Source organism: Sorex araneus, chromosome 7 (assembly GCF_027595985.1).
Source record: "Sorex araneus isolate mSorAra2 chromosome 7, mSorAra2.pri, whole genome shotgun sequence".
NCBI lineage: Eukaryota > Metazoa > Chordata > Mammalia > Eulipotyphla > Soricidae > Sorex > Sorex araneus.
This window is the reverse complement of record NC_073308.1, coordinates 16,924,903-16,948,982: the sequence shown is the minus strand read 5'-3', so window position 1 is coordinate 16,948,982 and position 24,080 is coordinate 16,924,903. Positions and strand designations below refer to the sequence as shown.

Sequence of the window (24,080 nt, the reverse complement as noted above, 5' to 3'; positions counted from 1 at the left end):
TTTATTCATCAGTGCCAGCTATCATTTCATTAAGTTTTGTGGGCTCTGGGAAATCATCCTTAAATACTGAATGGAATTTCATCCTTGACATCTTTCTAAATTGCTAAACGACTATGAAATAGCGTCATTTAAATAAAGCAGCCCCATGATGGAGGCTGTGTTCTCAATGTGTCTTTCTCAGATCAATAAAAGATACAGTTATGCTTATGGAAGCACGCTGAGAATCATTAGGGAGCCAAAAAACCAGTGGCTCAGTCTTGAGAATAAAAAGTTTGATTTTCTTGGGAACAAAGTGCTCCAGTGTGGAAGAGCAGAGAAGAGGCCGTCCCTGAAGGAAAGATGCACACTTGGTCATTCCTCTCTTCCTCTGAGAAAGTCAGAAGAACCAGAGAGCGAGTCCCACAGGGTTCTTTAAGAGAACAGTGAAAGGGATGGGCTGATTAGAGCTTTGTTTACGGGCTGTCTGGTTTGGTGCTTTGATACAACCCTGTCATGCCCTTATGCTGATGACCTTCTTGTAGAACCAGCAGCATTGACCAGAGACTGCATGATGCAGAGCCCCGAGATCTTACGCACACATCCCCAAAACACTGTCTTTAACACTCGGATTCCTCCGCCTTATTTTTCTTCTTTTTTGTATACTTTATTGCTATTACTTAATTTTTTCCCATTTATTTAAATATCCTGGTTTTTAAAGTTGTCCGTGGTACACTTGTTACAGGCATCTGGTATTCTCACACCAATGCCACCACCAGCGCCTCCACCTCTTGACTCTGCACCCTTCTCTCTCCCTGTCACTGTCTTTCTGCCTTCCAGTTGCCCTGCTTTGAGGCTCTGAGTACTCCCCCTCATCTTCTCTCTCTCCCCCATTTGTGTTTCCCGGTACTGCAGGCTTCTCTGCAGAATGTCCAACAAAGATCGACACATTGATTCCAGCTGTTCGTCCTTCATCAAGACGGAACCCTCCAGCCCTGCCTCCCTGACGGACAGTGTCAACCAGCACAGCCCAGGGGGCTCCTCGGACGCCAGTGGGAGCTACAGTTCCACCATGAATGGCCACCAGAACGGACTGGACTCGCCCCCGCTCTACCCCTCGGCCCCTCTGCTGGGCGGCAGTGGGCCGGTAAGGAAGCTGTATGACGACTGCTCCAGCACCATAGTGGAGGACCCGCAGACCAAGTGTGAGTACATGCTCAACTCCATGCCCAAGAGACTGTGCTTGGTGTGCGGCGACATTGCGTCCGGCTACCACTACGGTGTGGCGTCCTGCGAAGCCTGCAAGGCCTTCTTTAAGAGGACGATCCAAGGTGAGTGCAGACCCGCCGGCCCCTCCACCCTCAGTGAGTGGGTTTTCTTTTTCCTTCCCTCTGTGCCTGGTTCCATGGGTGTCAGATGCTGGACAGTTGGATGGTTGGTCTGGGGACCACCTCTGGCAGCAGTCAGGAGTTCTGACCAGGTCTGCACTCTGGGGACTGTGGTGCTGAGACTAGGTCTCGGGCCTTCGAAGCAGGTGCTCCAGGCCACTGCCCCATCTCTTCAGTGCTCAAGTCTGGGGTTGGCTAGAAGTGCAGGGCGGAGGGTGGATGATGAGCTAACATCAGTTCACCCCACACACAGGGTCTCATAATGGGGTGAAGATGTGGGGAAGGCCAGAGAACAAGCCTGTGTCTGTATAGTTGCTGTCGTCTTGCATTTTGGGGTGTAGGCCTTTCCCTCTCTGTATCTTCTTCCCAGTGCCTGGAAATCAAAAAGCTTGAGGCAATGGCCATCAATGTGAGTGCTCACATCACCCCATTGACAGGGGCTAATGTGTTGGTCCCAGGGCCCTCCCTCAAGAGTGGCTCAAGAATTTCTCTTTCTGAGGGACAGGCATAGAAAGATTGCACTCATCTATGGAATATAAAATAACAGAGTGGGAGACTTACATCCGAGAATAGTAGTATATAATGCCAGGAGTTTGGCACCATAGCTTGGAAGCGGGCCTCACATTTTGGTGGAAAGTCATCCCAGATAGAGAAGGGAACACCAAGTAAAATGTGATTGGAGATCCTGCGCGGGGAGGGAGATGCATGCTGAAAGTAGACTAGAGACTGAACATGATGGCCACTCAATGCCCCTGTTGAAAACCACAACACCCAAAAGGAGAGAGAGAGAACAAATTGGAATGTCCTGCCACAGACATTCCACAGACACCCCACCTGCGGGTGGGGTGGGGGGGATGGGATTGGGGGCTGGGAGAGATACTGGGTTCATTGGTGGTGGAGAATGGACACTGGTGGAGGGATGGGCTCTCAAACAATGCATGAGGGAAAAACAAGCATGAAAAGGTGTGAATCTGTAACTGTACCCTCACTGTGACTCACTAAAAAAAATAATAAAAAATAAAATAAAATAAAATAAAAAATAGAACATTTTAAAAATTAAAAAATAAAGAATTTCTCTTTCCAGCAAAATCAGTTTCTGGTGCTCCAAGACCAGACAATGGGAACCTCAGCTCCAGGGAAGCTGATATCTTCTAGTTTAGGTCACCTTTCTCAGACCTCTGTAAAGAATCTGCTAAAAAGTTTTTCCAAAGTAGAACAAATTATGCAGTATCACTGTATCACTGGATCACTCTCATCCCGTTGCTCATCGATTTGCTCGAACGGGCACCAGTAACATCTCCATTGTGAGACTTGTTGCTACTGTTTTCGGCATATCAAATATGCCACAGGTAGCTTGCCAGGCTCTGCCTCTCGGGCAACAGGATACTCTCGGTAGCTTGCCAGGCTCTCTGAGAGGGATGGAGGAATCAAACCCGGGTCGGCCGCGTGCAAGGCAAACATCCTATTCGCTGTGCTATCACTCCAGCCCAGCACAGACTTATATATATAAGTCATTCTCAAATCTTTTTGAGTTCTACAGTTATAAGTAACAGTGTATTTTCTGACATAAAATTAAATCTGCATTTGCCCCCTTTAAGCTAGTAATTAAAATCCTCCCACCCTCACTTCCTCCCTGTTTCCCCTTCCTCCCTCTTTCTTTCTCTCTTGCTTGTTCTTTCTCTTCTCTCTTGCTTGTTCTTTCTCTCCTTCCTTCCTTCCTTCCTTCCTTCCTTCCTTCCTTCCTTCCTTCCTTCCTTCCTTCCTTCCTTCCTTCCTTCCTTCCTTTCTTTCTTTCTTTCTTTCTTTCTTTCTTTCTTTCTTTCTTTCTTTCTTTCTTTCTTTCTCTTGCAAGTCCATCATTTTCCCATAGAGCCATACCCTAGCTCCAGAATGCAACTCATCTTAAAAGCTATTGCTCTAGCTTCCTACAGAATATCATTGTATTTTGGTGATATTTTCTGTGCTATTTGATAGTTAAATAGTATAATATAATGGATTCTCTCCTAGATTCACTATATTACACTGAGGAAATAAACTGGGAGTACGGGAGAATTATTGTTGGTGGAGGACTCAGCACAGCCATGATTCTGTTCTGCTAATTGTTATGTATATTTTTGGTTTTGATTTTTGGGCCACACCCTGAGTTGCTCAGAGTTTACTTGTGACTCTATAATCAGGGATCATTACTGGCAGGGTTCAGGGGACCATTTGGGATATCAGCATCAAACCTGATTACCCCAAATGCAAAGCAAGTGCCTTATCACTATACCATCTCTCTGGCCTCTGTGCTCAGTATTTTAAGATGTCAGACCTCTCATACCCCAGAGTAGATACTGAAGCCTGTTTTCCTGCAATCAACAGAGAATAGAAGAGAAGTGATTGTGAGCACGTGGGCCTGCTATCTTGTTCTGCTAATAGCTACTTGTTCATGTGTTATGACTCAGCATGGAGTTGTTTTATTCACATTTTCTTCTGGAAATCCTTCATCCATTGGTTCATTGTATTCCTATATTCTCTACCTTGAGCTGAAGGTATTACTCCATCCTTGTGGGGATACTTGAGGATACAAGGAAATGTCAAGTCCCAGAGCCAGAAGAAAAACAAGAAGACAGCAAGACTCACTTTTATTGGGGGACATCCCTGCAAAAAGTCTTTTACAAAACTAAATGAAAATCCATCTCAGATCCTTGGTCCTTGTCAGCCAATGTGTCCAGTGGTGCCATGATACTCATGTCAGAATATCTGAGATGTAAATGTTAGCAATTGTCTTTTACTTACTCTGAGACTCACTGCACAGATATAAGCATATCCAGTAGGATTAATGATATGTGCACACTGTAAGTAAGAGGGATGGCATGTGAAAGCAGCCCCATGTAATCCACAAATACCGGCTGGGAACTGCTGGGGTGGGCTGCAGTTCCATTTTCTCAACTTCTGGGAAACTTCATTTCTAAAGGGGTATGGGATGAGTGTGTCCTTCCCACAATATCTCCAGCCTCTGACTTGCCAATCCCCCCACCCCCACACCCCTCCCTGGTGCAGGGATTAAACTCCTTGGTTCTCAGGATATTTCTAAAGATAGAACTGTGGTGTGAAAAAAAATTATCTGACAGTTGTAGCTTAGATATTAATAGTTCTGCAACAGTTATTTACCGAGCATGGACTGGAAGAGAACAATTGGGATTCTCTGCCTGTGGTTCCCCAGGATGCTGAAACTCTCCCCAAAGCTGAACAGAGTGAAGCGCAGGGTAATTGTTGGCATTGATGAATGGCGCTAAGTTCAACTCTGCATTCGGAGAGGTGGTGCTCAGGATTTCTTGAGCCTGGAACAGAGATGTTACTGTCCAGATTAGCACTCTGCACTGGCCCACCTAGATGTGCCCAGACCTGGCAGCTGGGCAGACCTCGGCTAGGCAACCGGCATCCGTGGGCAGCCTGCTGTGGGGCTGTGTGCTTAGCCCCCAAAAGGCAGTGAAGCAAATAAAGGGATTACATGGTGGCTGTCTAATGTAATAATTAGGGCGGTAATTGTAAGGAAGATTGGAGCAGGCCTTTCTTTCCATGGCCAAATAATCATAGTGACTGAACTCTGAAGAAGTGAGAGGTGGCCCTAAATCTACTATCTTGATTTCTATTATAAATTCTAAATTTATGATCTAGAATCTACTAGCTAGATTATCTTGATGTCAGATCCTCAATTCCCAGACATAGAACCTAGGCACAGGCCGTAGGCAGCAGGAAAACCAGATACCCCTTAATTGCTGGTAGCTTTTCCTGTTCTCTTAAAGCTCTCCAGGGAATAGGGCTGCTGTAAAGATCTTAAGAACATTCTGCCAGGGGCCACAGAGGAAAGAGAGCACAGAGGCCAAGGCACTCATCTTCCATGCAACTGACCCCTGTGAGATCCCTCCAACTTCACATGCTCCCTATTTTTTTAATTTTTTAAATTTTATTTCTTTTTTTATTAAATTTTATTGAATCACCATGAGATAGTTACAGGCTTTCATGTTTGGGTTACAATCTCACAGTGATCAAACACCCATCCTTCCACCAGTGCACATTCCCCACCACCAATATCCCGGGTATACCCCCCCCCTTCCAACCCTCTCCCTGCCTCTAGGGCAGACAATATTCCCCATACTCTCTCTCTACTTTTGGGCATTTTAGCTTGCAACACAGACACTGAAAAGGCATTATGTTTGGTCCATTATCTACTTTCGGCATGCATCTCCCATCCCAACTGGTTCCTTCAGCCATCATTTTATTAGTGATCCCTTCTATATTTGATCTGCCTTCTCCCCTCTGCTCATGGAGCAGTCTTTCAGCTATGGGGCAATCCCCCTGGCCATTGTATCTACCGTCCTTGGGTGTCAGCCTCATGTGATGCTACCCCACACTCCACAAGTGAGTGCAGTCCCTCTATGTGTGTTCCTCTCTTTCTGATTCATTTCACTTAGCATGATACTCTCCATGTTTATCCATTTATAAGCAAATTTCATGATTTCATCTCTCCTAACAGCTGCATAGTATTCCACTGTGTAGATGTACCAAAGTTTCTTTAACCAGTCATCTGTTTTAGGGCACTCGGTTGTTTCCATATCTTGGCTATTGTGAACAGTGCTACAATGAATATATAGGTACAGATGTCATTTATATTGTGCTTTTTTGAATCCTGGGGATATATATTTCCAGAAGTGGTATTGCGGGGTCATATGGAAGCTCAATTTCTAGTTTTTGAATGAATGTCCATATTGTTTTCCAGAAAGGCTGGACCAGTCAGCATTCTCACCAACAGTGAAGGAGCGTCCCTTTTTCCCCACATCCATACCAGCATTGGTTGCTTTTGTTCTTTTGAATGTGTGCCAGTCTCTGTGCTGTGAGATGATATCTCATTGTTATTTTGATTTGTACCTCCCCGATGACTAGTGATGTGGAACATTTTTTCATGTGCCTTTTGGCCATTTGTATTTCTTTTTTGAGGAAAGTTCTGTTAATTTCTTCTCCCCATTTTTTGATGGGGTTGGAGATTTTTTTCTTATACAGTTCTACAAGTATCTTGTATATCCTGGATATTAATCCCTTATCAGATGGGTATTGGGTAAATATTCTTTCCCATTCTGTGGGCTCTTTCTGTATTTTGGTCACTGTTTCTTTTGAAGTGCAGAAGCTTCTTAGTTTGATGTAGTCCCATTTGTTTATGTTTGCTTCCACTTGCATGGTCAGTGCTGTTTCATCCTTAAAGATGCTTTTAGCTTCAATGTCATGGAGAGTTCTGCCTACATTTTCTTCTATGAACCTTATAGATTCATGTCTGATATTGAGGTCTTTAATCCACTTTGATGTGATGTTTGTGCCTGGCATTAGACAGAGGTCAGAGTTCATTTTTTTGCAGGTATCATATGCTCCCTTATGTACTGCCAGGGGTCATTGCTGAGCACAGAACCTAGAATGGCCCCTGAGTATTTCTGGGTGTGGCCCAAACTTCCCCTCTCCAATAATAATAATAATAATAACAATAAGGAACATTCTATCTCACTTAGGGACATTAGGTAATGTGTGACTTTATCTCTGGTCCATTCTCCCTGACTTGACTAATGGACATGTGCCCCAAAGGCACCTGAAAGAGGTGGCTGAGTGTCATATTTTGCCCTTATTAAGTCTTTATGTCATGTGATAATCATTTGTTTCTAAGGTGGATTTTAACGTGCAGCTAACAGTGGGCAGAATACTTGTGAAATGGAGAGACCTAGGAATACTTCTGGAACACACCTTATGAAAGTGATGAGAAATGGTTCTTTTTGAAGTTGAATAAAATTTTTCAGTCATGAAAGGTGATGAGTCATAGATTCCAGTGAAAATCAACCAGAAAGTCATATTTCAGTGGTGGACTAGACAACTGTTGAATTAGCTCAGCACTCAAGGAGGCAAAAGTTAGGGATTTTCCCCCTTTTCTACAGTTTCTTCTTTGCCATTGTTAGATAGAGTTGCCATGGTGCCAAGGGTTTTGTTATCATTCTTGGAGCTTATTATTTATGTGTTTTTGTATTGTCTGGAGGATCTCACCCACAAAACAGTGCTCAGGGGTCTTTGTGGCAGTGTATGTGCAACCTTACAATGCTGGGATCAAACCCGAACTCCAGTATGCAAAGCACATGCTTATCCCTGTGAGCCCTTTCCCTGCCCTCTGTGCTTATTATTCATTATTGAGTGTAGGATATCATCATTTGCCTCTTTTCTAATTTCAGTTTGGGCCTCAGTTCTTAAATAAGTACATAATTGGGGTTGGGAGGATAAGCAGTGGACGCAGGTTTCTGTTTGAGCATTTTCCCTTGGACTCTTGTTATGGAGAAAAAGAAATATACTCTTATACTGCCCCCCAGTCAACACATATTTTATTATTCAATGTTGAAAGTACTAACCCCTGACATTTTCTTCTATCTATGAGTGAAAAGTAAAATCCACATGATTTATATATTTATATGGATAGACCCAGGACAGGAGCCCACTGGGACCCACGTGCCCATTCTGCCCATGTGGGAACGTTTCTCAATCGCAGTGCCCAGCTGCCAAGGCACACCTATTCTGTTTGCTTGTATGATGCAGATGCCTTCCAGGGGGCAGAGGATGTCAGCCACCCTTCCCAGACAGCTGCCCTTGGCCTTGCAGGAGGTCAGCTCCAGGGAACTTGTGTCCAGAGCTGCTGCAGGCTTTGCAGTACAGTGGCCACCATCTACAACCCAGGGCTTCTGGTGGGAAACTGATAAGAGGCTTTATCTAACCTTGAACATTCAAGTGGAGGCATTTGCCTGTGGCTACAAGTTTGGTGTCTTTTGCTAAGGTTTGAGCCACAGCCCAGAGCTCTTCTCTCCACATCTGGATCCTTCTGGAAACCTGGGGTCAGCCCAGTGCCTTTGACCTCCTCTTCTCCTTGTATGCTGTTTGGTCTTAGAAGAGAATATCAGTAGCCCCAGAGAGCAGTTGAGTGTCTTGGGAACCTTCTAGGGAAAAATATGAAAATGTTATCCCTTGAGGAAACAACTCCCCCAGCTTCTAACTGCCAGCTTAGAAACTCTAATGGGTTCTATGATTAAAAGCTCGAATAATCCAGAAATATTTAAATGGACATGAAGAATCTCTGTGATTATCAGTTTGGATGCAGTATTAAATATTAAGGTAATAAAAAGAAATATTATCTATAATTCATTGGCTTTAACTCTGAGCTCGCTCTTGTGACAAGTTGAATTGACTTTGCCACTTCTTGGATTTGATGCCAATTTCGTCTGAGCATTTGAAATGCAGTCATGTTGCCAAGTTATAAATGAGAGAGATTATTCCTCTCTGGCTATTATAATTGCTAAGCTTCTGTGTTTATTTTAATAGTGAAGTTTAGTATTGCTGACTTTGTTGGTAGAGAAGATGTCTTCTGTGAATGGATATTGTGGGAAACAGCCTAATTTGCACTTCTGTTCCCTGGTTTTGAGTTAATTGGAACCACTTCTTGGGAGAAATGAGTAGTGACTCCTTTTCTGTTCTATTTTCTGACTTTGAGGAGTGACCCAAAGTGCTATTACTTCTGAGGTCATTCAGGGGCTACTGATCAGTCACTTTTTGTGCAGAGTCAAATAGTTAACATGAGGGGAGCATCTCAGTCTTAATCTCCACCCCCAGTGGAGATTTACCCAGCAGTGCTCAGGGGATACTCCCAACTCCACACACTTGGGTCACTTCCTCAAGGGCCTGTGTGATGAGGGGATCCACCCAGGCCTGCCCATGCAAAGCAGGAGCTGAGGCACTTTGTGTGATCCTCCCATTTCCTCTCTTACTGCTCTGAGCTTTGGGGCTCAGACAAACAGGCTTCACTTGACTTCAGGCCATAGCTGGGTAATTGGTAGATCCAAACTTCCTCGTCTCTATCTCCCTTGTAGGAATCTTGACCCCAAGATATTTATTTGGAAGACCCTTCCTTGGCAGCTTTACATATGGTTTGTTTACACTGAAAACAATTTTCCTATAAAGATGTTTTGAATTCATATTATTTAGTTTTTTCTTTCATTTTTATTTGCTATTGTGTGGTGCTCCAAGCCTGACAGACCTTGGGAGGCATTAGGGCCACACCCAGTGGTTCTGGGGACAGGGTACACCTTCCCTGGGTTCAAACCCAGAACTCCAGTTGGAAAGCATGTGCTTGCCACCTTAGTCACATTTAGGGCCCATAGTTTCACTCTTTAAAGGGTCTGAATGTAGAGATCAGTCCTTTACACTTGTGTGTGTTGTGTTGCTCAGCCAGTGGGAGGACTGAATCCATGTAAATTACAACAAAGCAACATTGAGAGTGGCTGATAAAAAGTTAAAACTTGGGTTGGATAAAAGAACTGATTATTTTCGAAGATGAAATGTAATGGTTGAATTTGATGAAGGAAAAGAGAATAGGACAGTAGATGACCCTGACTCTCTTGTGCCCTTCTGATGTCAGCATTTCTCTCAGTAATGCCAGAACTGCTGTGCCATTTCCACGTGGATCAGATACACTGGATTTATTTCACTCTGGAAAGTCACCTAAAATCTTTTGTTTTGCTACTATTGAGGTGACATGGTTACCATAGTGTTTGTGCTTTTATTTTTGGTACATAAAGTTACTGTAGCACCACTTTCTCCAATGTGCTAAAGACCCTTCACTGTCCTTATGTCAATTCTAGTCTGTCCCTTCCTCAAACCCAACCCCTCCTACCTTACCTTAAGGTTTATAGTCAGAGTCCAAGGGTTTCTTTCTATTGGTCATTGAGCCTTTCCTTTTTTGTTTGTTTGTTTTTTGGACCATACCTGGCATTATTCAGAGGCTACTGCCTCTTCAGTGCTCAGGAATTGTTCCAGTTATACTCGAGGGACCAAGTGATGCCAGGGATGGAAGAGGGACCTCCTCTGCATGCAAAGCAAACTATATTCACTTGCCCTTTGACCTGTCTTATCTATCCTGCCCCTTTGGGCCATTTTGACTTTTGACCTTTGACTCATGGTAAAGGAGATTACTTGTGAGGAATAATGATTAGGTTACAATCATTATTATCATTTAATGTAAATCTGGAGTAACTCTTCATTTTTACTAATGTATTTCTTGATAAACTTAGCACCCCAGAGTGGGTAATCTGTATCTGCTGTATGAATCCACTTTCTTCTGAAGTTCCCAATTGTGGGAATTTAGTAATGTTAGTAGTCAAACTTCACTTATGCAATTTCAACCTTTATACAAAAGCAAAATTTAGAAAAAGATGACCTTCAGACATCATTTTCTCTCCAAGTAACATAGGTGATAAAGTAGTATGTTTTGCAGGTATGAGGCTCAGAGCTTGATCCCTGCCAGTGGGGAGTAGGAGGGAATGAACAAGAAATAATGGTTAACTTTATTATTTTAAATTTTTTATTGTAGTAATAAAAATACACAGGAAAGTTTCCCATTCCATTCATTTGTTTGTTTATTTATTCATTTATTTATTTATTTATTTTCAGCTTGAGGCTTATGCCTAGCCACGTTCAGGGAAATACCTCCTGTACTACCTTTCCAGTCCAAGTGTTTAAATATTTTCCAGGGTTTCAGATACACCCCAAAGTTGAAGATCTCATCTTTTAGCTCCTGAGCATTGTCCAGAGTAATTATGTATGTGGATAATATCAGGAGTTGTTTTTGACCTCACATTCTTTGTCTTCTGTCACCCATGAAGCATGTGTTCCTTCATCATCAGAAGAACAGACAAATCCAATTGCACTGTGTGCCACCTGGTGTTCTAAGTACTTTGCACCAGTTATCCTTTTGTTTTGTTTTGTTTTGGGTCCACACCCAGTAGTGCTCAGGGCTTACTCCTGGCTTTGTGCTCAGGGATCATTCTTGGAAGGAGATCAGGCAGCATATAAGATGCAAGTGTTCTACCCACTGTACTGCCTTTCTGACCCCTCGTTATCTCATTCAATATTTCTAGCCATCCCATGCATCGGATACTAGTATTGTATTATGATTACATGACCTTTTTTAAAGAGTAAATTTGAGGTACAAGAAGTAACTGTCCAAACACAACTGGGTCTCGTTACAAACCAGAATCTGTGCTCTTTGTGCCCTCATTCCTTCTGCCTGGTATTTTTTAAAAAGCTTTATATCCCTTGGATAGCTTTAGACTGATTTTTAGTTCACAAGATTCCACTCCATTAAGTTGTTAAAATAAAAAATTGGGAAATATAAATAGTCCCAGAGTCAGGGTTAGAAATGTGAAAATCATTAGGATGAGTATTGAGGAGGGATGAACTCATTACTCTCCCTAAACATGCAAGGCTAAACCTCCATTGCTGTGAGATCATCTTCCCCCTTCAGAGTCACTTTGCTCACAAAGCATGTGATCCAAGTGTGTGCCCACTTGCCAGATGAATTCACTGTTCTATTTGGTAATGCGTACAAAGTCGCACTTTCTATCCAAGGAGAACTGGTGCAGAAAGCAGTGTCTCTCTTTTTCTGCCAAGAGTATTTTGATAATGGGTCTCTTTTTTGTTCTTTCAACTCTAATGTAGGCAACCTTTTCTCAAGGCTAAAATGTGTAGTAAGGAAAGTACATAAGCATATTGGTGTGGGATATATCTCACATCGAATTTGGGGAGGTATAGGGCTCTGAAGAAGAATTCTAGGGCAGGGTTCTTGCACTTTAAGAGCTTAAAAGTGGGGTTGATATGACCATTCATATAACTCAGGGAGCATATCTCACACCAAAGAAGGGAAAACTTTCCCCAAAATAAGTCTGTTCCTCAAAGTTAAAAGTCATTAAGTCCACCTACCTGGATGAGAGATGTTCATATTCTCCATCATTCATCCAGTGCTCTGTGTCTCTGGTACACTCACTCCTTCTCAGATGCACCGCATAAGCCTCTTTCTTGATTCTGGATTCCTTTCACTCCCTGTCATGAACAATAGCATTATTTTGGGATCTTCCAAATGCATTGTTTATAGCCTGACCCCTGTTGCTTTGGTGACCTGTTGTGTTTGGTTTCTGTGGAATTAAACTCCCCACAGATCCCAGTTGTAGGGAGAGAAGTTGAGGGATTTCTTTTGGAGGTGTTGAGAGATTCCATTCTCTGAGAGCAACCCTATCCTCGCCCACAGCTGCCCTTGTGCACCATGCGTCTGGCAAGAGCAAAACAAAATTGTCCAGATTCACCCAGCCACTTTCAGCCCACAGAAGTTCCTCTCCAACTGTGACAGTAGCTCCAAAGGCAATTGCACAAAGCACCCGGAGAACAGGCAATTGACTTTTTTTCCCTATTCTAGACCATCAATGGCATTAAAGCAATTTAAGTTGCTCAGCAATCCTTCCTCATGATGAAAGGCAGAGGCTTTGGATCAGGGCTGGCTCTCACCCTTGCATGTTACTTCTTTTCTGAAAAATGGGGTTCTTGTAGGGAAAGTCCGCTGACTGCCTCACCTGGTATCCCAGTGTTTCTAGCCATGACTTTAACTTAGGTCTGCTTCAGAGCATGAGCTTATGTTGGAACTTATGAGTTGGAATCTCTTCTGTGCAATGAATCTGCCTTGAACATAGGTTAGGATCATAGTATGGGTGATCTAACCATGGCTTTTGTACACATTGCTGTGGTCTGTGGAAGACAAGGGAGGGTTGATCTAACCACACTTGAGGATCACTTCCACCGTTCTATAAACATGGTGGAATGTGAAGCAGCCATTGCTGATTGGTTGTGGCAGTTTTATTCTAATTGGCTAGACTTTGCTTTTGTTTGAAATGAGCATGTGGAAACACCAGCACTCAGATGAAGGGGTAGGGTGGGGTCCCTCAAATTTAAGGCAATGGCCGAGTGTTTTTGTAAGTACCTGGTTGGTTTCCCATTCTGGATGGGTGAATGTTTCAATAGACAGAGAGATTCGGCTTATAATGAGTCCAGATGGTAAGGGTGCAATAAATGAGGTCCCCGTGCAGATCCTGGCTCAGTCTGCATGTTGGGGGAGCTGTATTGAAGAAAAGACCAGAGTAGCAAGTGGCCGGGGCCCACCAAAGCACAGGCTGCTGCCTGGACATTGGACTCTTAGTTGGTCAAGATGAAGAGGTGGCTTTAGAATAGAAGTATAAATCCATTCTGGCCAGAAAGGAGGTGGTGGCATTGAGAGATCTTGGCAAATGCTTTGCCTTCAGTAATATTCACCTTGAACCCAGGAATTCTAGGGAAGAAATGAGAGATATCCATGGAAGTTGATTTTGGTGTTTCAAGAATGTTTGTAAGTCTGTAACAGTATCTCACAGTGATTCACTGGAAAAAAAAAGAAAAAAAAGTGATGTTTGCAGAGAAGATGGGACAGGAATTAAAGTACTTGCCTTACATGCAGCAGCCCAGGTTGATTCCCATCATGATTTATAGTTCACTAAGCACGACCTAGGAATGGATCCGGAGCCCAGAGTCAGGAATGAGCACTGAGAACTTCTGGGTGTGATTCCAACAGCACCTCCACCCCCACACCCCAAAAACAAATCAACATTGGAATGGTGGTATGAATGCCTCTCAACCTCTCTGAGCATCTCTGAAACTGGCTGGAGGTGAGTTTCCTCTCACCTTCCCTGGTGAATGGCCAGTTCATTTTCACATGACGTCAGTCTGATGAAGGCTGCTTATGTGCATGTTCAAACTCTAGATCTCAGAGCCCAAATATTCAGTGATCCAAGGCACCTTATAGTACTTCCCTGCCTTCCTCTGAAGGGAGAGCAAGTTCTGCATGCTTTAAGCCAAGTCTTGGCATGTTATTTCACTTCTCACCAGGTTGTATGTATAAAAATGTTCCCCTTTTGTGCTTCAGCAAAGGGGAAAACATTAAGGTGATGTTGGAGTTGGAGCAATAGTACAGTGGGTAGGGTGCTTGCCTTGCCAGCGAATGACCTGAGTTCCATCTTTGGCACCCCATATGGTCTCTTAAGCACCACTTAAGTACAGAGCTAGAAGTAATTAACCCCTGATGACTCCAAAGCCAAAACCCAGAACAAAACAGAAAACAAAAATGAGGTGGTGGGTTTGGGGTGAGCACAGGTAATGTGACTGTGCTGGGCATGAGCCCGGGCCCCATTTCCCTCCTCATTCTTTTCCCTCTCCCTCTCACTTGTCTCCTGAGCCCTGGATGAGGTGGAGTGCTAAAGGCAGACATCTCCTGGGCTTAGAAAAAGTATTTCCTCCTTCTCGTTGAAGTAAACATGCATGACACCTGTGTCCAGTTCATGGTTGTAGAATGCAGGCCATAAAGGGCAGGTTGTGATGCCAGATCTGGGGACCACAGTGTCAGGATACATCTCCTTTGACCCCTTTCCTACTTTGCATCATTGTTCTCCAGCTCTGTGTTCAAGGTGGCAGGGTCTGTATACTGGCACCTGGTCCAGGGCCCAGTGGCCTCAGCCCCTTCAGAGGGCATGAGACAGTCTGTGTGCTGACACCCCAGCACTGACAACATTCAGGAGGGGCAGGTGAGCCTGCTGCTGGGGGTTGGCTCTTGTCTTTTTGTCTTTTGGGGAAACCAGCCCTGGCTCATTGCTCAGGGTCACTTCACTCCCCAGTGGGACTCCAGCCCAAGGCTCGCACCAGCTAAGCCTGCACTTGGCCTTTGAGCAGCCTCACTGACCCTCTGCCTCTTCTCCTCTCCCTCACCTCTCCCCTTTTAGGAGCTCAGCCTGACCTTCACCCACAAGCCAGCCAGCTATCGGTGGGACCTTAAGATGTGTGTGTCAGAATTTTCTCTGGTGGAGTATGAGTGACCCAAATGCTAATAAAATTCTGAAAACAAAAGAAAAAAATTCATTTTCTGCTCTTCGGTTTGGGGTTCACCTGATGGTTCTGAGGTCTTACTCTGGGCTCTGTACTCAGGGATCAATTTTGGTGGGGCTCAGGGGTACCATAAGCTATTCTGGGCATAGGACAAGAATCAGCTGTGTGCAAAGCAAACACCTCAGCCCCTGGACTGTCTCTTCAGCACCTGGGTTTTTTTTTGGGGGGGTGGGGCGGGGGTGTTTGTTGTATGATACCCAGCAGTATTCAGGGCTTGCAGTTTTCAGGGGACCATATGCTGCACCAGAGACTGAACCTGGCCTGGCTGTGTACGTGTGTCCTACCTGTTGGACTGCCTCTTCAGTCTCTCACCTCATCTTTTAAGGGATAAAAGGTCATTGAAGGGCACTCCATCTGGTGTCTGGGCTCCTCCTTCCCACATCAGTGTGTCCCCTGTTTTCCTGCTGGAGTGGGGGTGCCCGTAGTGGCTGGACACCACCACTTCTGGCCACAGGCAGGGCCCCTCCCAGAGAATCAGAGTCAGGTTCTTCAGAGATGCTGGAATGGCAGATCTTTGCCAGTTGAGGGTAGATTCAAAGTCCAGGACTGGACAAAGCTCAGTGTTTGTCCTCAAGCCATGCAACAAAGGAGGAGGTGAAGGGTTCGGGGTTAGGGTGAATGAAGTGGAATTGACCTTTTCCCACTCTCTGCTCTGTGACTTGCAAGATGAACCTGGTATAGTTCTATGACCAGTTTTTGGGGACGGGTTTGAGCCACACCCTGCAGTGCTCAGGAGCCACTCTCCCAGCCCCTGATGCTGGGGATTGCTCCCAGCAGTGCTCAGGACATCCTGCAGTGTTAGAGATCTAATAACTGAGCCTCCCCATACAAATCCTATGCTCAGCCCTTGAGCAATCCCTGCCTGGTGGCGGTTCTAAAGAGAGCTTCCAACAGGATTGGAGCCAGCCCAGGGAACAGATCTCATGTCCCTTGGGAATTTCATTGGATTTGCTACTTCATATGTGTTCTTTGGAAAACATAGCATTCTCCACATAGGAATGTACTGATAGGATTGTGAGCTTTATAGAGGCTTCAGATCTGAAACATATTTGTTATCCCCTGTTTTATCAGTCCAGCAACTGAGGATATCATTTTGTGCAGATGCACTAAATAGACAGAAATCACAAACAAAGTAACGAAAGGACAAGATTAAAAGGAGAGTTGGATCCCTTGAAGAAAATCCTTCCCTGTCACACCATAGAGGCAGGAGATTGTTTCCCACTTCCTTTTCCATGTTTTCAAGAATTTAAAACAAAAGGGACTGCATTCATTGCCTGCCTGTATTTGTCTTATGCTACATAATTGGGGACTGGGGCAAATCCCATTATTTTGAAATCCCTTGATGTTGGAGAACACTCAGATAAACCCCAGTTGGAGTGCTCCTGCTTCATCTCCAACCATGGTTCTGTTAATAAAATTAGAACAACTGGGGGAGGGGACTAGGCAGACGCACTCAGAGTAGTTTTGCAGTGATAATGTCTGTCCTGTTGGGAAATGCTTGTCCCTTTCAAGATGTACGTAAAACCAAATGCATCATTGGGAGAGCGAGTGAGGGGAGTGGGTAGGAAAGAGTCGACACATATTTTTGTTTTGAGATGCCACTGTAATTTACATATTTCAACCCCTTTCACTGCCACACTATAAAAGTCCATTCAGTGACTGAAAGGAATATACAAATTACCCACTGACACTCTGGGCTACAGTTTTACATACACCCTGTTATTCTCTCCACCAGGAAGCTGCAAGATTCTATTAAGCAGTAAGTGAGAAAATTATATTGCCTGCAAACTAATTGTACAAAAGACTCTGAAATAAGTCATCAGAGCCCAGGACTTTGTTCAAAGCCACCAGGAGATGTTCTAAATTGCTCACTCATTCCTGTCAGCCTGATTTCAGTGCCTCCCGGCTCTGGGTTTGGTCTCTCCTGAAGCCAGGCTCACCTTCTGGGAAAATTCCAGCAGTGGGCTCAGTCTCTGCCCGGTTCAGCCCCTTGTGCCATCTAATAAATGTGTCCCAGAAAAGAACAGGCTCTCATCCAAGAAAACTATGGGTCTGAATGAGAATCCCAGGTGGGGAACAAAGATGCCTTGTCTTCCGGAAGTGACTGTCCTATGTTTCATTCCTGGCGCCAAGCTTGCCACAGGAAAGATTTTTGTCCAGTTTCCACGTTTCCAGAATGGAAGGCAAACAGGTGTCTTACAGAGAGGAGCGGCTCCACTGGGAGGGATGTCTTCGAGCCATCACCCAAATAGATGGGATGTTATTGCCCATGTGCTCAGGGCGGCTCATTTTTAAGATGAAATGCTTTCTTTATCGAATAGGAAAAGCACCCAGGAAGGTTTTTTCAAGGGCAGAATCTCTGTAGACACTCACATGGATTAAAGACTTTTCTGAGCGGGGGGACTCCTAGCAAGGAACAATGAACTAAGTAGCTCCGTGGGAGGGCCTGGAAATTAGAGAGGTTTCCCTCCAGGAAATCAGTTCTTTAGAGGGATGTGGATTTGTTTTTCAAAACATCAACTAGTGTTACTTAATAAAATCAAGGTCATCATCCATACGTATCAAGACAAATTTATTGAACACAGCACTGGGCTAACGGATGCCCAATTCACAGCAGTTTTCTTCACTTAAGCTAAAAAACCCATCAGGACTTTTGATGATGAAAACCACCAGGGCTGCTCTATGTTTATCGTTCATGGTACAATTTGTACAGAAAGTGGTGTTTCTTACAACTTCGGGAAGATTCCTTGACTTGGGTGTCAAGGGTCTTGGCTCCTCTGTGACTCCCTGTGTTGCTCTCTTTTTCAACCCTGCACATCATGCAAACTTGCAGAGTCCTGGAAAACCATAGGACCTAGCCATGAAAGACACAGCTCCTCCTTTTTCTTTGGCTCACTGAAGAATTAGAATATCAGTCAGAATTAAAACCAGATCTGTTACTTTCCCATGGTAATTGGGCCATTCCTCATGGAGAGTATCATGCTTAGTGAAATGAGTCAGAAATAGAGGAACAGACATAGAATGACTGCACTCATTTGTGGAATATAAAATAACATAATATGAGACTGACACCCAAGGACAGTAGATGCAAGGGCCAGGAATGTTGCTCCATAATTGGAAGCCTGCCTCATTAGCTGGGGGAGAAGGCAGCTGGAATAAAGACAGGATCACTAAGTCAATGATGGTTGGAGGGATCTTCGGGATGGGAGATGTGTGCTGAAAGTAGATAAAGGACCAAACGTGATGGTGTCTCAGTATCTGTATTGCAAACCATAATGCCCCAAAGTAGAGAGAGAGTATGGGGGAAATTGTCTGGCATACAGTCAGGGGGAGGGTTGGGTGGGGGAAGGATACTGGGGACGTTGGTGGTGGAAAATGTGCACTGGTGGAGGGATGGGTGTTTGTTCATTGGATCACTGAAACTCAAACATGAAATCTTTGTAACTATATCACCCGGTGATTTAAACAAAATTTTAAAATTGGGCCATCCCCCTTCTGTTTTTATTATTTATTTAGTATTTTTCTTTTGGGAACATGAGATGGTACACAGGGCTCACTCCTGGCTCAGCACTCAGGAATTACTCTTGGCAGGTCTCAGGGAGCTATATAAGGTGCTGGGGAACTAACCTAGCTTCACTGCATGCAAGACAATTTTCTACCGGAACTTGCTCTGGCCCTAAGATTTTATTTACCTTTTTGAATGTTGGGCCACACCCAGTAGTGCTCAGATATTACTTCTGTTGGTCTTGGAAATATATGGGATACTGGAGATTGAAGCTAAGTTGCCCATATGTGAACCCTCTATGAACCCTAAGTTGCCCAAATGCCCAACCCTCTATGCTATCTCTTCTATCCCTCTTCTGCTTTTAAAAGTCATTTTAAAATCTTATTTTGGGGAGAATGGGTTGGGTCACACTTGGCATTGATGTTCAAGGGCTATTCCAGGCTCTGTGTTCAGAGACCACTCCTGGCAGTGCTCAGGGGACTATATGTAATAACAGTCCATTCTGGCTGGACCTGGGTATGCCAGATGTAAGGCAAGCCTTACCTTCTTTCTGTACTGTCTATATGCCCCTGCATTTTAAAAATCTCTACGCAATCATGTTTTACAAGAGCTATTCATATATTTGGCTACTGTTACAGAATTAATCACTCCTGCATATCAGCTCCCGTGTAGTTCTAATTCTGAGAATCTCTGGTTTATAAGTAATAAGTATTCTGATAATACCAAAATAAAATACCTTAGTGCCATGGGCTGTAAGTACATACTTTAATTCCCTTTATTCGTGTCCTATTTATTTTATGATGCCTTTTTCTTTCCGTAAAGTCTCTTTTACCATTTTGATTTTCTTTTCACAGTTTACTCCCCAGAAAACTTTGTGCTATTTGACCTTACCTGACTGTTCTCTTCCTGTTCTGCCATCCATTTCTGTTTCTAATGAAGCTATTTTTTAGGGTTTGGAAAATAAATTGCATTACCCTGAATATTATTATTGTGGTTGTTGTTGTTGTTGTTTTTTCTAGTATGTCTTGAAGGAGGCTCCAACTCACTTGGCTTGTTACACAGCAATCACTGATGCTCCCCAAAATGACCTATATACATAAAAGCAATGTTATGCTATTTTAAATGTGTTATTTTATTTAAATTCTATTTCTCTCTGAATACTTTCTGCATAAGAAACGACCTTGCTTTTAGGTTCTTACCCTCTATTGTGTAATATGCCTACGAAAAAGGTGTAACAAAATAGGATCTGTCGCTCTCTGATGAGAGTACCTGGAACGATGGGAGAACCAAGAAATCATTTTCTGCTAAGATTAGCTGAGAAATTTTCATGAAAGATTTGAGTGGAATTTGAGTTGAATGTTGCACCTTGGAAGTAATTTTAAGAAGAAAAGAGGAGCAAAGATAGATCATTCTCAGAGGGAAATCTGAAGGACATAGCAAAAAATGAATCAATGGCATTAAAAGCATCCGAAAGTTTTTAGAAGGGTAGAAGGGAATGATTATAATATTGCTGGGGAAGTCAATGATAATTGGAGAGTGGGACAGGGGATCTGTTGGTAAGCCTAGTTTTTTCTATTAGTCCAAAAACAGTAACAATAAATCTCTCAATGAGAGACGTTATTGGTGCCCACTCGAACAAATCAATGAGCAACGGGATGACAGGATCATTGGACATTGACTGTCTCCTGAGGTTATGGGACCTACTTAATTAAAAAAATCTGTCCATCTATCTATCTACCTATCTATCTATCTATCTCTCTATCTGTCTGTCTGTCTGTCTGTCTGTCTGTCTGTCTCTCTACTAGTCTGGGGATGTGATTAGAATGGCCTAAAGAAGATAAAGATATGCTATCAGCATTAAGTAGAGGGGGAAGAAGGGAGGAGAGATGGACAGGAGAGATATGCCATAGTGTCATAGTTCATGCTTCAGCTCACACATGCCTGATGGAAGTTCTGCCAAAAGCGTATTGTTCTGGATGAGGATATGCTTCTGAGAGGTGATTGGCTGGGGAGAAGAGACAAATTCCGGGTATCCCAGTGGAAATTTCCAACACTGGGTTAAAGTTTGGACCTAGAGCTGGTGTCTTGCTACTTGGAAGGAAACAAAGACTAATCTTGCTATTTGTCTTTCCATCCTTCCCAAGAAAGCAGAGGCCGGCCATCGTTTTCAGTAAGTCCAGGGAGGCACGAGGAGTGGAAGGGTCTGGTAGAGGAGTAATAATTGACCCCCAGCACATTACTAGTGACATCCTAGGGATGCAAAATAAATTTTCGATGATGATCTATGTAACTCTGTGGTCAGAAGTTCTTCATCTAAAGTTCAGATTCTAAATCCTTTTCTTCTCGGCACTGACCCTAGCCAATCTGGTTCCTTGGACTTACTCTAGGTTTCCCGTGAGTGGAGCAATATCTCTGACCATGGTGACGGGATATGCTTCTGTTGATGCAGTTATTTTTACTCTTCCTTTTTAGCATTTTATGTTAAAAAACAGATAGTTTTATTATTATAAATGCCTTAAATTAGAATGCTAATTTAGTCTGTCCATGTTGATAGGCTTATCTCAAGTCAGAATGCACAACCAGTTCCCCCACCCCCCTTTTTTAAGTTCTAAGTGGTTAGGTATTACTTCCCGTTGAATTAGCAGTTGCTGAGGAGTTGAGTCTTTGTACAATCCTGCAATCCACTAATGTGATATTTAATGAGGAGACATCAGTCTGGAGAAAGGTAGTCAATATAAATCAGTGTTTACAAAGTGTGATTAACTCTGAAATATTTCATCAATGCTGTGGTCCCAGGCAGCCTCTATGCTAATTATGAACCTCGGCACAGGTTCCAGGGGACTCGGACAGACTCCGACAATTGCTCGCAGGGAGCAGCAAAATTGCAATTATGCTCGGACCGTCTCTGATGACAATTTATGCATTTGGTGTGATGACCTCCCCTTCCCAAGAGGGCAATAAACAAAATGCATTTTCATTAAGATACTAATGCACTTAATCACCAGGGGAAAGGGTTAGGAAGTAAGAAAAGACCTTCCAGTCCTTGGTGCCAGAACCAAGAGGGCAGAGAGGCTTCACAGTAAGGGCCACTTCTGTAGAAAGCCAGTGGCAGTCCCAGAGTGCAGCCCCCGCACTGAGGTTGGTGCACATGGAGAGAAATGCCAAGTTACATTTGTGTTTTCTTCTGGATTCATAGTTGTTTCAAATATATGTAGGCACTGGCATAAGGGATATGAATCTCTCGTGCAACATTTAATTTCATAGCAGTTTGTTTTTTATTTGTAACACTTCTATGGAGCCAGAGTGTTTGGGATTATTTATGCAAATAGTCTAACAAACATCACCATCATCATCACACCATCATCATAATCATCATCACCATCATCACCATCTTCATCATGAGCCATTACCAAGCATCCGGCTGTGTTGCAAGGCTCTGCGAATGCCTGGAGAACTGTGTCATTTCGCTCCCTGCCCTCCAGGAGCTTTCTCTAGCCTCCCCAATCAATCATTTGATCACAGCGTGCTTTATGCAGATCTGTGACAGAAAGGTAATAAGAAGCAGCTGAGCCAAAAGAAATCCAGGACTCACAGCCCAGTTTGGATATGTGTGTTTCCTTGGAAAATCAGTCTGCCCTGCAGTTTTCTTTGGGATCCAAAGGATCTGGAAGACGTTTTCTGGGATGGACTGAGCAAAGGGTTTGAAGATGAATTTGAAGACTGGGTTTTTGGTGCAGGTCATGTTTCATCTCCTCTGAGGGGCGGGAGGTAGTGGGACAGCCTCCCGATCCCATGACCTTGGGGGTTTGGGAGAGATGGTGGGACTCTCAGAATGCAGCCTGGCTGTGGGTTGCTCCCCTGACCCCCACCCAACACACATACACACACACACACACACACACACACACACACACACACACACATACACGCCGGCATGCATGCACTGCATTGCAAGTCTAATGGTTTCTTTTCTGCAAATACTTGTGTCCTAGGTAACATCGAGTATAGCTGCCCAGCGACGAACGAATGTGAAATCACGAAGCGTAGACGTAAATCGTGCCAGGCTTGCCGCTTCATGAAGTGTTTGAAAGTGGGCATGCTGAAGGAAGGTAAGGCTCGCTGGCCATGGTGGGAGCAAAGACAGAGAGGGCAGGGAATGCAGGTGTGAATGAAGTGGGCTAGTGCAGGGAAAGATGGGCAACCCCCGTTTGCCTGAACTCTGGGGATGGAATTCCTCGGTCACTGTCACTTCTTGATGCCTTGGCTAACTGCTAACTGCCCACAGGGAGGGACAAGGTGGGAGGAGGGGGACACACTGTATGTGCAGTGATCTCCACCAGGTAGGCTGGGCTTGTCTGGTTCTTTCTTCATGCCATTTGCAGAAGAGGAATAACAACTGGGAGATTCCTGCTGTTGTCTTTTTACTTTTATTCCTCACTGCTGGCTTCTCATGGAAGTTTCTCCCCATCTTAAGCATTTTCTGATTAATCAATAAAAGTGGGATCTTGGTAGTCAGTCTGAAATTTCAAAATAGGTATATATTGTGAAACACACATTGCAATCCAGCTAACTAACTTTAGGCAACTTCTTTCTTCAGTTCATTCATCCTAAGGATCAAGCAGATAATCCAGGGGTAAGGTGATTGCCCTGCACACGCAGAACCTACCTCCATCCCCAGAACTTTCATGATTCCCTGAGCAATGTCAGGAGTTATCCCCGAGCACAGAGTCAGGAGTAAGCCTTGGGCAATGCCCAAATAGCCACCAAGTGGAAAAAACAACAACAAAAAAAAAACATTTCATTCATCTTAGGTTGAAAACACTGTGTGCTTTTCTAATTTTAACTTTTGGTCTGATTTCTACTATCAAGAACTTGGAACAGTGATACTAAAATTGTTTTGCATTTTCTTTCAATTGTCAGTTACAATAAAAAAAAAACAGGAAATAATACAAAGAACCTGACTTTTGTGTAAGTTCTAGGGTTCATTTTGATCTCTTCCACCATATCAGATACCCGGAATTATTTCCATCATTCGCTCAGGATCTGGTGGAAACTATTTTAGACCGCAGATAGAAATGCTTCTTTCTGCAAGGGACCTAGATGAAACACTTTCCTTTTCTAGTTCAATATGTCTCTGTGTGTGTTGCTCTTTTGTAGACACATGTATGTTTTACATACAGCATTTGAATCTTATGTTTGCTTTTCTTCATAAACTTTGTGAGAATTTACAACAGCAGTGTTTAATTTGAAAAAGACACACGACTAAAGTGTGCTGTTGAAGATAAAAGAAAAATTAGATTAATGAAATATTTAAATGAATAACCTCTGTGGAACCCTAGAAAGTGCTTTGTCTCTGGGGTTGG

At 43.7% G+C, this 24,080-nt stretch overlaps 1 protein-coding gene across 8 annotated transcripts in view; it reads left to right on the top strand.

Moving 5' to 3' along the window:
• Positions 1 to 24,080, top strand: part of ESRRG (estrogen related receptor gamma) — a 597,387-nt gene that overhangs the window by 413,982 nt on the left and 159,325 nt on the right. For all 8 annotated transcript variants that reach the window (XM_055144537.1, XM_055144534.1, XM_055144533.1 and 5 more), the window contains 2 exons: positions 892 to 1,307; positions 22,710 to 22,826. In XM_055144537.1, coding sequence (XP_055000512.1) covers positions 905 to 1,307; positions 22,710 to 22,826 — 520 coding nt within the window. In that variant the 5' untranslated portion in view covers positions 892 to 904. The remainder of the gene's footprint in view (positions 1 to 891; positions 1,308 to 22,709; positions 22,827 to 24,080) is intronic.